The sequence below is a fragment of the Gadus macrocephalus genome, chromosome 12 (genome assembly GCF_031168955.1).
Source record: "Gadus macrocephalus chromosome 12, ASM3116895v1".
Taxonomy (NCBI): Eukaryota; Metazoa; Chordata; class Actinopteri; order Gadiformes; family Gadidae; genus Gadus; species Gadus macrocephalus.
This window is the reverse complement of record NC_082393.1, coordinates 25705853-25718294: the sequence shown is the minus strand read 5'-3', so window position 1 is coordinate 25718294 and position 12442 is coordinate 25705853. Positions and strand designations below refer to the sequence as shown.

At 45.0% G+C, this 12442-nt stretch overlaps 2 protein-coding genes across 3 annotated transcripts in view; one reads left to right on the top strand and one right to left on the bottom strand.

Annotated features, from left to right (window-relative positions):
* Positions 1 to 256: 256 nt before the first annotated feature.
* On the bottom strand, positions 257 to 4776 carry nasp (nuclear autoantigenic sperm protein (histone-binding)). Of its 2 annotated transcripts, XM_060066189.1 has the most exons (15): positions 4602 to 4776; positions 4172 to 4210; positions 3939 to 4052; positions 3745 to 3825; positions 3225 to 3328; positions 2711 to 3055; positions 2440 to 2489; positions 2289 to 2359; positions 2117 to 2190; positions 1691 to 1879; positions 1408 to 1571; positions 1167 to 1256; positions 1003 to 1077; positions 640 to 762; positions 257 to 449 (listed from the first exon to the last, which is right to left on the bottom strand). In XM_060066189.1, the coding sequence occupies exons 1-15, from the start codon at positions 4637 to 4639 to the stop codon at positions 414 to 416; spliced, it is 1593 nt and encodes a 530-aa protein (XP_059922172.1). In that variant the 5' UTR covers positions 4640 to 4776; the 3' UTR covers positions 257 to 413. The 2 variants fall into 2 exon arrangements, with proteins under 2 accessions (XP_059922172.1, XP_059922173.1); XM_060066190.1 differs by lacking the exon at positions 2711 to 3055 and having other exon boundaries at positions 4602 to 4775.
* Positions 4777 to 7819: 3043 nt separating this feature from the next.
* Positions 7820 to 12442, top strand: part of gpc5b (glypican 5b) — a gene marked incomplete at its 3' end in the record, with an annotated part of 14682 nt that continues 10059 nt past the window's right edge. Inside the window, exons 1-2 of the mRNA XM_060066307.1 lie at positions 7820 to 8205; positions 8902 to 9063. Coding sequence (XP_059922290.1) covers positions 8034 to 8205; positions 8902 to 9063 — 334 coding nt within the window. The remainder of the gene's footprint in view (positions 8206 to 8901; positions 9064 to 12442) is intronic.

Below are 12442 nucleotides of genomic sequence, written 5' to 3'. Positions count from 1 at the left end.
GCCCCTCCAAAAGGCACTGCAATATCCATGTCACCTTCTCCACATAAATGGATGTCAAATCTAAATTTTATATCTAAATCACATTTGGATGAGATTAACGTAATGTCCATCCATTAACGATATGACTGCATCACATGAGCAAATTGCTTTAATCAATTTAAATTATTTTAAAAAGTGCATCAGTAATATTGTCTTGAAGTGCAGGTAATGAGATAAACATTTCCTTCAAATGTACCAAAAAACCTAAACAAAGACATTTGAATTTGCAAATATCCTTTATTTTCTTACTACAAGTATACAAAACCTGGACAGACAAATCTGTGAAAATAACTTATTTACAAAACCAAGGGTGTGTTGGTGAGGGGGATCTCGACAGACGTTCAGTGCAGGTTGAAGATCAGACGAGGGGCTCATCATTCGGAGGACTTGGAGGCCGATGTTTCGGCGGGCTAAACAGAAAGTAAACCAAGAATGAAAACATTAGATAGCCATCTCTAATGTTACGAGCTGAAGCATTTCGCCAATAACAGTTAATGTAAGATTTAGTTCCCAAAACCTCTGCAAGACCATCATCCAACTGCCAGGAGCAGTACAATCCATGTTGACATGTTAGATGCAATATTAAAGCCCGTAACTTGCCTCCTTCTCCTGCAGTCCTTTGCCGTTGGCACTGGAGCTGGAGCTGCTGCCATTAACCGTTGATTCCTGCTTGGGCTGCTTAGCGTCTGCATCCTTCACTAGGCTCTCCTCGTCAGTCTTCCTCTGTAGGGATGCAGAATAATAACCGGCCGACCGAGGAAACAGGTTGAACAAATGAGAAAGTCCAATGGCTTTATATAGCCATGAATAAACTGTTTCAGTGTCAAGAGTTAAACTTAAAAAAAATTGTGTATGTATTGTAGAGCTTTTGCAATCCATGTATTCCAATTGACAAGTTTGTTATAGTTATTGGCTTTCAGGCCAATACATCAGTAAAAAGCTTGCGTTGATCTCTAGCCATACCTTTTTCCTGACCAGATGGGAAATGTCTGAGGTCGATTTTGAAGACGAGGCCCCCTCGAAAGGCCTTGTGGAGATCTGGAGGGACGAAGACAACAGTGTCAAGTCTTCCTCGAGACTTTGTCGTTGTACGGGTCAATATTCAGGGGCTCCAACACACCGCTTACCTGACTGGCAGAGGCAAACGCGGACGACGAAGACGACGACGACGGGCCACCGTTCTCAGCTGAGAATCCAGAGGAGGTCGAGGCCCCGTCCTGGAAGACATTTGGCCAAAAGGTAAGTCAGGTTGACAAATAGCTCCATGAACCATTATGTGTTCTGCGGTCAACCCCTCACCCACTAAATAACGCAAAAGAGTCCGCAACAGGAAACCAACGCCGAACTGACGTTCAGACATCTACCCACCAGTGCCTGCCTGATGGCCAGCCTGGCCGCTCTCTGGCTCTCCTTGGCGTCGGCGACCTTCTCCGTGACGTCGGGCAGCAGCTGCCTCAGCTCCTCCTGCTCCGTCTTCTCCTTCGCCGCCCCGTCGGCTCCTTCGGCCGTGTCGATCACCTTCTGCAGCACGGCTGAGACACACAAAGGGGCACATAAAAAATAAAGACCAAAAACCCCTTTCAGCAGAGGAATCCTTCGCCATGTCAACACAGGTCTCAGCGAGGCCCAAAGAACGGACGAGACGGGTTACCCAGGCGGTTCTCGATGACCTCGATGGAGCGGTTGTAGTGCTCGATGGCCTGGCTGTACGCGTCCATGTAGCACAGCGTCTGGGCCACGTGGTAGTTGCTCTCCGCCAGCAGGCGGCTGCTGGGGGGCAGGTGCTTCAGCTGCAGGGTGAGGCACTCCTGGAAGTCTTCCAGCGCCTGGGGGTAGTTCCCTAGGAAAGCGGAGACCGACCTTTAACTCAATAGGCGGCGTAAACGTCGCAGATCAACTCATGCTAACTGAACACATTTGTAAAAGACATGCAATGGTTGAGCAAAGAGTGCTCCCAGTGTCTTTATTTAGCCAACAAAATTTTTTTAGGGCAATGGAAAAATTATTGAATGCACAAGGAGACACTTTGACATGAAGTCAAAGGGTCGGAAGATGAGAACTGCCATGTTGAGCTTACCGGACTCAACACTGACTTCCCCCAGCTTCAGGTAGGCCTGCGCCGCCATAAGCTGATCCTCCTTGCTCTCTTTTCTGTCAAGAAATACAGGGAGTCAATGTAGGCAAAAAAACAATGCAGCTCACATTAAAATCGGTACGTTCCCTTAACTGAAGCTTTGCAGGGACTGTACCTTTTGTAGATGAATTTAGCCACCTCAAGCATCTCCCACGCCAACTGCAAGTTCCCAACATCCTCATCTTCCTGTTGAATACACAATACACGTCTCAAAGCAAAGTCTTCAACCCAAGTGAAAGTCGCATAGAGTCAAGGACAGAACGTACCGCGTCGTCAGCATTTGCTTCCTCCTCGTCCTCATCATCATCGTCATCGTCTGAGAAAGCCAGGAGACTTAAAATAAGTACAAGTTTGAAAATGGGCAAGCACGAGGGTATAAGACCACAAAGCATAGTGAAGTTGGTCCAATGCTTTTATAAATCAGACAGCCATTCCCTCACGTGACTCCACCATCAGTCTCACATCTTTTTAAAAACCAGACTACTGTGAATAAACAAATTCCACCCGACAAGTGCTCTACGTTTAAAGATATATTGCCTTCTCCGCTCTCAGCACTTTTTTCCTCGTCTTCATCAAACACCTTCTCGTCATTGTCAGCACTCTCATTGGCAGCAGACAAGTCGCCTTCACCAGTCGCCGGAGCGACTGGAATCTGCTCAACCTCCTTTCCCTTCATCTCCGCGCCAACAGCAGGCTCAACCACCCCGGCTGGAGAGCCTGGCCCCTCCCCTGACCCGTGGCCCTCTAGGGGTTCGGCTACAGCGCTGCCACACTCCAGCCCTGCAGCCACCTTGGACTCTGCTGTGGGCTCCGAGTCCTCGGGCTTTTTGTCAGCGGCCATGGCCTCGTACACCTGCCTGCGCAGCTTATCCCTGGTGTCCTCTGCTCCAGGGAAGAACACGCGAGGAAGGTCTGACTCAGTGGGCAGTACGCCAAACACATGCTTAAGATAAGTCAAAAACTGTAGGGGCCACTTTGAAGAGAGTTTAGTTTCAGTCGACATGCTGTTTAAAACATTACGCGTTGCGTTGATACAATGAGTTGTACGAACCGTCCAGGTTGTTGGCACTCTCGATGTTCTCGCTCACGGGCTTCTCCTCCTCGTCCGACTGTGGGACTCCCTCTAGCGCGTTACCGAGGACCGTGTTCTCCATCCTGGGACAGCAGAAGCACTTTATTACATCTTATTGTACGAGTACACAAGAGGGAATTCTTAGGCTTGGTTCCTCAACAGCCAAATAGCCGCAACAATAATACAAGATTAAGTAAATACAAATATGTAACAAATAAGTAGCAGCATAGATCAATAAATAAAATAAAGTAAGTAATAAGAGAAACTAAAAGTGGTAACAAGTAATGAGGTGTAGTAAAGTGTACGTGTAAAGTGCTGAAGTGGCAGTACCAGCCACGGTTGATTCTAGTGCAAGTTACTGAAAAGAAATTATTCGTTTTAAACGTTTTTGCAAATCAGGGTTGTAGAGAAACCACATGTTGCGTCTGTTTAACAGATCATGCCAACAATGTAGGCTTTTACTACTACTACCAACGTAAACAAAGTATACCCAACCAACCTGGCCAACTCTAGTAGAGACTTCCCACAAAGGAAGAAGGCTTCTCCACACTCTTCGGCAGTGTCCCCATACCTCGCAGCCCTACAGAACATTGATATAAAAAAAAGATGTAGTCCCACGGTCAAAATTATAATGGACAGATCCAAAGCCATGGCGAGCATAAACAGATCAATACCAACAGTTTAAACCCTTACAGCATTCCACAAGCCTCCTGGAAGACATTGACGGCTGAAACCACGTCGCCCATCACCAGGTGACGGTTTCCTGTGCCGATCAGTTTCTTCGCTTCTTCAGTAACGTCGATTGAGCTGCAGAAAACGATTCAGATATGAGGCAAACAAGCAAACTCCAATGGCAAATGAATGCAGGGGTAACTTCAGCAAAGAGCCGGCGGAAGAAACACAAATGTCAACAAACAAATACACACCTGTCTACAACGCTGGATGAGCAGGGCTTCTCGTCCATGCTGCGGAGTCAAGGTTTTGGTATATATCAAATAATCCGACTTGGTTAAACACTCATCACTAGGATCCGTGTACTATGAGCCGTACAAATGCCACACGTATCAGCCTGCAGGCTGTATCGGAGGCACCGTTCGCATATTGATAGCGAGCTACGTTAGCATGAGACACACTACTCCAACTCAAAGTCATCCGCCACTTATTGTTCAGTGAACTATTGTCCGGTCAATCCAGAGTTCACGGCCACATCGGCTGGTTAACTTCCACAGAGTCAAACCACCCATGTTATCTCGCTAACGTTAGCAGATCAACACAGGCACATGCTAACAGTCTGTGACCCTTGTTTTGCAGTCCTCTCCAAAATTACCGTGATCAAACCTCAGAAACATGGCTTACCCGACCGAGCTGGAGGCGGTGGACGTTTCCTCTGGCATTGTTGTTTGTTGTGTTGGTTTGTGAGCGGTGAGGGACAGAAACAGTAGATATGTTACACAGCGAGGCGGGACGGTCACTGTTGTCCTGCTTGTTTCTTCCCAGGCTTTGTTGGCGCGCTTATATAGAGAACGTTCGCATTTCCGCTAAATCAGCAGCGCGGGAGATGACATTTAAAGGGGCCGTCGAGTTTGTATGCCGACAAAAAAACCGAATAGGTGCTTTTTGTCGTGCACTATCAACCAACGAAAACTGCAGTTTAATAATTTTTATTAAAACAGATAGTATTTATTGTTTTACCTTTTTTATCTTTATTTTGGATACAGATACCATGCACTTTCGGAGCCTCGTTGGCGCAGTAGGCAGCGCGTCAGTCTCATAATCTGAAGGTCGTGAGTTCGAGCCTCACACGGGGCATACGTCTTTTATTTATGTATTTAACTGTCCAATAGAATTAGTCCATTTCATTTTGCGATCCAAATCTTCTTAATATGTTGACCAATCAAATCTGCTCCCCGTCGCCTGTGAGTCGAGGTCGAATCTACCAAGAATTGGCCAATCAGCGCTCGTATCATCGACCAAGAATTGGCCAATCAGCGCTCGTATCATCTACCAAAAATTGGCCAATCAGCGCTTGTATCATCTACCAAAAAATGGCCAATCAGCGATCGTATATCGCTGTTACTACGAAGAATGACCTCGTGGCCATACGAGCGCTGGCCAATCAGCGCTCGTATCGCTACCAAAAATTGCATTTTTCAAGTGTGACATTACGAAATTCTTCACTTCACTTCACACTTCAGTACTTTGATTTGAAGAGTGACATTACAAAAATAAGGAATGACGAAAATCTTCACACCTTTCATTTGATTACTTCACTTCACTTCACTTCTTACCAACATTTCCGAGGCAAGAAAATAAAAACAAATCAAGTTATATACCCTTTATCATAATGCCAGCCTACTTAATCACAATGGTTAGCTTATACATTTTACATAACTTCCTATTAATTGTCAATGCTTTTGATAATCAAAATGGTATGGAATTGAAATGCAGAGCGCAAAATGCGTTCATATTACCATGCATAACAAACAAAGCACAACAGACAGTATTAATTATTATTGCTTGGACAGCATTTATAAGGAACCTGATCACTTAGACACCATGTTTTACAGTGATATTAACGTCTCTATAATCACTGTTAACATGGCCTCTTAATGCTTTAATAAAACGGGCACTAAACACAACGGCATGGTTTAGTTTCATTGGTGAACACAGCGACGACCGGCAACGATATATATTTGATGCAACATTATTATTCATTTTCATAAGGATCTGGATATTTTTCTGACAATATGAATGTACAGTAGTCATATTATGATCATAACGAATTAGGAACGACCGGATTCGTTACGACGAGATCAGGATGTATATTACGGTATTTATGGCACTTTACGTCGACTAACTTTATTTATCATTCTTTATTACAATACGATATATATTTGATACAACATTATTATTCGTTTGCATAAGGATCTGGACATGTTTCTGACAATATGAAGGTACAGTAGTCATATTATGATCATAACGTATTAGGATCTACCGGGTTTCGATACGATGAAAATCAGCATGTTTTTTGGTATATCTTGGTGCTTTACCTCGACAAACACGCTCGTATCATCTACCAATTTTTGGTAGACGATACGAGCGCTGATTGGCCAATTCTTGGTAGATGATACGAGCGATGATTGGCCAATTCTTGGTAGATTCGACCTCGACTCACAGGCGACGGGAGCAGTAGAGCCAATCATCACATTTCAGTCTGCTACCAAGAATACGACGCTGTGGCCAATCAGCGCTCGTATCGCTACCAATAATTGTACGAAGAATGCTACGCTTCACTTCTTACCAACATTTCCGAGGTGTTTAAGTCAGTCCTTTCTAGCAATTCAAATAAATTGGCAAATATCTATATATGTATAAACTGTTTTTAGTTGGATGAATAACCTGTGGCTCAGAAACGTTAACGACTAGGTAATAAATAACGTTTGACAGTGTTATCTGTCTCATCACCGTTATGACGCAGCTTTCCTATGGCGATGTGGATTTCCTACTTATCCGACACATGCTGGTTGATTACAGCTTATATATGTTACATAGCTTATATATGATACACATTATGTTGTCACGACCCTATCGAGGGGAGCTTAACTAGCTCATTGACAACACCTGAGCTGGGCTTATTTAAGTAGACCTGTGAGCCCAGTGTCGGGCTGGTTCTCGTTTGGGAGGCACCACTTATTGTTTGTTCCTGTGGTCTTTTGGTTTATTTGTATCCTAGGTATGTTTACACCCGACAACACTTCACCCACACACTTTTACTTATATACACTTACATCACTGACTAGATTGACTACACACGCCATACCTTATGTTATGTTATGTTATGTTATGTTATGTTATGTTATGTTATGTTATGTTATGTTATATTCACTTGTTTATAATAAATCTTTGTTAAACTCAGTCAATTGTGTGCGTCTCCCCTCTTTGCCACAACCGCCACGGTCGGTACGTGACAATGTTACACAGCCTATGGAGAGCTAACCTAGTCTTAACTCGTAATATTGATCTGTTTCTCTCGTTTACTATTGAATGTCAAATGTGTGTCTCAAATAAAAGTGTATGATTTAGGGGTGGGAGGACATTATATTGTTATTTTTTCTCTATTCAATGAACAGAGCAAAACTCTGAGCAGACTCTGGTCAGAGTAGCCTACACCGGCTGTTGTAGGACTTCAAGGTGAGCATCTGTACGGGAAAGTTCCGTTTCTTCTTCTAGTTGTTTAGCCTTTATCGGACATCATCATACCAGAACGTGGCATTATCAGATATAGGTTGAAGCGACTCGAAGGGGATGAGTTTGGATTGAGTCTTGTTGTTTTTTCATTACGGTCGGGATGTGGGCCAAGGTTCCTTTGCAGGCTATTCTTTAAAGAGAAATAAGAAAATAACAACGCATGATTAACTTATCACATTCTTACAAAGATGCAAAAGCAATTGACTACATGTAACCTAAATGAATGCCTTCGAATCTGAAGTGGGTTTGTAAGCGAGGGACGCCGTTTTGGTCAAGTCTGTCTATGCATTTGCGTGTTAAGGGCATGTGTGTGTCTGTCCGTCGCGCGTGTACGTGCGACGGACAGACACTGAGGGAACCCCCCCCAGCTGAACCCCATAACTCCGGGCTCCAGGGAACCGCGGTGGTCTCTTCGTTGCTCTCACATTTCCAGGTTGCAATCTTTGGGCACATGAGTAATCCCATTGGCGGAGGACTTCCAGTGGCTCAAACTACCACACTCACTCCTCTCTCCCCCTGCCTGCTCATTGAGATGGTGCGATGTCCCGTCCAACTTTCCAAAGCGCGGACCTGTTGCGGTTTATCGTTCTCTATTGGATGCTGGTTGCGTATTGCTGCACGGCGCATGCAGATGACTGTCTGGAGGTGAAGACTGCTTACATGATGCGCCAAATAGGTCCAGTGGAGTTGGTGCCTAACAAACCCAAAATAGGTATGTCCGACTCCAACAATCCCATGAATATCAACTTATTTATGAAGAAGATCTGACTTACTGTATGTAATAGGCCTGTTATATTGTGTAAAGGTTGAATTTAAAGCACATGTTGCAATGTTGATTTAATTCTCACACCGGGAGAGGCGTTTATGTCTGGATAACAAGTTGATTTATTCAGATTAAATTCTTCTTATGTAGGCCTTATCAATTAATGAAACACTTAATTACAAAGATTCCTAATATAATGTAGAGGGCAGAAGAGTGACACACACGTTAAATTGTAACTAGGATTGGCTTATTTTTTTTTATAGTGCTTTTAAAACATTTGGCCTAATGGAACTCTACTTGAATAAAAAACATTAGTACAATTCTCGGCTAGCCTAAACTATAACAACTAACTGGATGCAATGTTTAATTTGAGAAGGTCAATAGCGTATATTGGCCGCTTTGCTTTATAATAATAATTGCATTGTCATCTTTGGGTTGATGCGTCTGCATTTTATTATGGACCTTTTAAAGGTTCTCTGGTTCTCAATTTGGCTTTGGATGGCCTACACACCTGCATCAACCTTTATGTTGTGGCCTAGTAGGTCTGAGTAAATTCTTATATAACAATTAAAATGAACCCTTCACTGGATCTCTCTCTCTCTCTCTCTCTCTCTCTCTCTCTCTCTCTTCCCCCCCCCCCGCCAGGTGAGCCTCTGGAGGTGTGTAGCCACGCTGGCCCCAGCTGCTGTAACAGCCCGATGGAGGACAGCTACATGACCGCAGTCCGCGCCGAGACACAGCAGAGGATCAGATCCTACAGCTTTGAGCTCAAATACCTGCTAGCCGGGCACAGCAGGGCATTCCAAGGTTAGTGTGTGTGTGTGTGTGGGGGTGGGTGGGTGGGTGGGTTGGCAGAGGAGTTGTTATTATCCAATATCATTGGACATGACGTTGTTTTGTAGACAATTATGAACCCTCTCATGCACACTTACTAAGACATGCACGCACCTCACGCACACACCCACGCACTACACATTTTCCCCCATCATATAATTAACCCTTCCGTTAATGGATCAGTAGCTTTCCGTCCACAAATTGAATTTTCTGAGGAAAAAATTAACAATTAAAGGTTATAAATCAATTTAAACTTCAATAGAAATACCAATATCTGTAAAGTGCTTATTCCCAATACTCCACTACATCTTTATCCTAGATTAGTATCTTTATTTAGCAATGCCCACAGGAAAAGTGGATTGGTTGAATCCACTTTTTTTCGTTCTCCTAATGTGCTAATGAGTCAATTATGTAAGTGAGAGGCGAGCGAGAGAGACGCACTCAACGGTCTCTAGGTACGAACCGGAAAAATGAATAATGCAGGTGAACAGCAGCTATCAAATGAACCAAACTGTTCTTCAGAATACCTTTTGATTAATTATAATGTTGGATTGGCAGATGTGGCTTGTACATTAATTGGATAAACAATTCTAAAAAAAATATGTGTTTTTATTCTAAACACGTATTTTAAACGTATATTATGTCTCTGCCCATTCTGCGACTGGTGCACTCCTACCTGTCCCTTGCAGAGGGTATTGTTTGGTGTGTTCCTCCCGTGGGCTGGGGGGGTTTGAGGCTTCTGGCCCGTGGATGTGATAGTGTCGCCCTGTGAAGCCAGAGTCTGGGTACTTGGTCGTTCATGATCGCTCCATGTCGGATGGCAACATTGAAGCCTCAGAAAATTCGGAAAAAACTAACAAAAATACGCTGGACATTGTTATTTTTTCTGTGTGAGTGTTGTGGTGTATTGTGTGAGTGTTGTGGTGTATTGTGCGAGTGTTGTTGTGCGATGTGTGAGTGTTGTGGTGTGATGTGGGAGTGTTGTGTTGTGTGTGTGTTTGTTGTGGTGTGTTGTGTGTTTGTTGTGGTGTGATGTGGGAGTGTTGTGTTGTGTTGTGTGTGTGTTTGTTGTGGTGTGTTGTGTGTTTGTTGTGGTGTGTTGTGTGAGTGTTGTGTTGCGATGCGGCTGTGGATGCGGTTCTGTTCTGTGTGGCGCCACATCGGCTGCCACACAGACAGCCGATGTCCGACGGACCTCTGGGAGGGAGCAACAAACCCTCTGAGGACGCGACGGGAGAAAGAACTTTGTTGCAACTCCCTTCTCTCTCTCTCTCTCTCTCTCTCTCTCTCTCTCTCTCTCTCTGCCCCCCTCTCTCTCTCTGCCTCCCTCACTCTATCTCTCTCCGTCTCTGTCTGCACCATAATCAGGTTTTGTTCCTGACCAATGAGAGGGTGAGCAGGGGAGAATGTTTACATTCAGGACGTATCCGTGGCAAAATGTTGTTGCCATGGGCAACAGCCGGTCTCTTACGGGCTGGCCTGAATAGGAGGAAGAATACTCTGCTTGTCCACTTGTCTTTCAACACTATTCACCAGCAGTGGGGTTGGTGTGTGTGTGTGTGTGTGTGCGTGTGTGTGTGTGAGCGTGCGCGCGCCTATAATTGATGGTTAAAGTTGATGAGACAAGGCCAATAGACATGAGAAAACATGTCCAGCTCCACAGCTACTTGGTGTGAGTAAACATAAGCTGGCCCTAGACTGGTACACCTCGTGAACCTCGGTGTGTTGACTCTCGACATGTGTCACAGAGCCCTAAAGACAGGACATTAGAGCAAACATCTTCGCCCAATCAGAGGAGAGAGGCTCAGTGGATTCCAAAAGCTTCCAACCGAACGTGAGTGGAGTTGATTTATGAAGATATTTGGTGAAATGAAATAAACGCTCCAACGAACAGCTGAGGCCAATTTCCCGAAGCCTCCCTGGTCCCTGGTGGACGCCCGGTGTTTACGGAGGGAGCTGAAGTGAAGACATACGGACATGCCCAGTGGGGCTGTCCTGCTATTCCCAACCTACCCTTTACGTGACTCCGCTACCATGGTCAAGGTGTGTGTGCATGTGTGAGTGTGAGTGTGTGTATATGTCTATATGTGTGTGTGTTTGCGTGTGTGTGTGTGTGTGTGTTTGCGTGTATGTGTGTGAGTGCATGTGTATATTTTTGTGTGAGTGTGTGTGAGAGTTTGTGTGTGTGTGTGCGTGTGTGCGTGAGCGTGTGTGTGTATGCGTGCATTTGTGCGTGTGTGTGTGCGATCGTGTGTGTGCGTGAGGGTGTGCTTGATGAATATGTCATTAAGTCCCTCATGCCTCTACACACCCGAGCCGCAGCTGTCGACCAATCACAAAGTGGGAAAAGCTTATCACATGACCCCCAAAATAATCTCAGGCATGTCACTCGATGCTTCCCCATTAATGCAGCATTGAAACGTGAACGCAAACAGACAATAGCGTCCACACACAGACACACACACGCACACACACACACACACACACACAGAATGACGAAAACACACACACAGACACACATACCAAGCCGTCCTTCAATCCCGGGCTTAGAGCATTGAGCCTCTCGCGGTCCCTCATCTGCATCAGCATTCTTCTGTCTTTCGCCTTTCTAACCCCCACTCCTGACAACGCCGTTGAATGTCCCTAAACTCCTCCATCCCTCCCCCATGTTAGACTTCATCCTTCTATTGTCTATTCTAACATAGAATTAATGCGGGGTGAGATATGTAAATCTATCTCCAGGGCCTTTCCCTGGTTTGCTCACACACTTATTTCTGGTGATTTCGTACTTTTGTTGTTGATTCAAACCCTTTCCTTGTTGGAGGTTGCATTACACCAGGCTTGACAGCAGAAGCATGGAACATGCATCTACATCAACATGGAAACACTTTGGCCGCCAGGGTCGCTACGTGTGCACGACACGGATACGTGCACACACCTCCGTCAGAAACACGCAAGCAAAGGCTTACCGATGGACGCTGCTGCTGTCAGAGAGGTTGGCCTCTGAAAGGAGTTGGCCTTTGTGTTTAATCCTCTCTCGCTCTCGCTCTCTCTCTCTCTCTCTCTCTCTCTCTCTCTCTCTCTCTCTCTCTCTCTCTCTCTCTGTCTCTGTCTCTGTCTGTCTCTCTCTGTCTCTCTCTCTCTGTCTCTCTCCCCTTCCTCCAGTTGTCTCCCCCCCTCTGTCAAAATGCCATCAGAATGACATCACGCTTTACAGTAAACAACTTTCACACTTGTGCACAAGGGTTCATACATGCACACAAACACACAACCACACACACACACACACACACACACACACACACACACACACACACACACAAGCACACACACATACAAACACATGCACACA

Bases quoted from the DNA above. Each gene is read 5' to 3' on its own strand.
- nasp (XM_060066189.1), bottom strand. From the start codon at position 4,639: ATGCCAGAGGAAACGTCCACCGCCTCCAGCTCGGTCGG. The intron at 3,826-3,938 runs GTAAGGGTTTAA...AATGTTCTGTAG, and splicing joins CAGGAGGCTTGTGGAATGCT to GGCTGCGAGGTATGGGGACA. The intron at 450-639 runs GCAAGTTACGGG...CTTTCTGTTTAG, and splicing joins AAGGACTGCAGGAGAAGGAG to CCCGCCGAAACATCGGCCTC.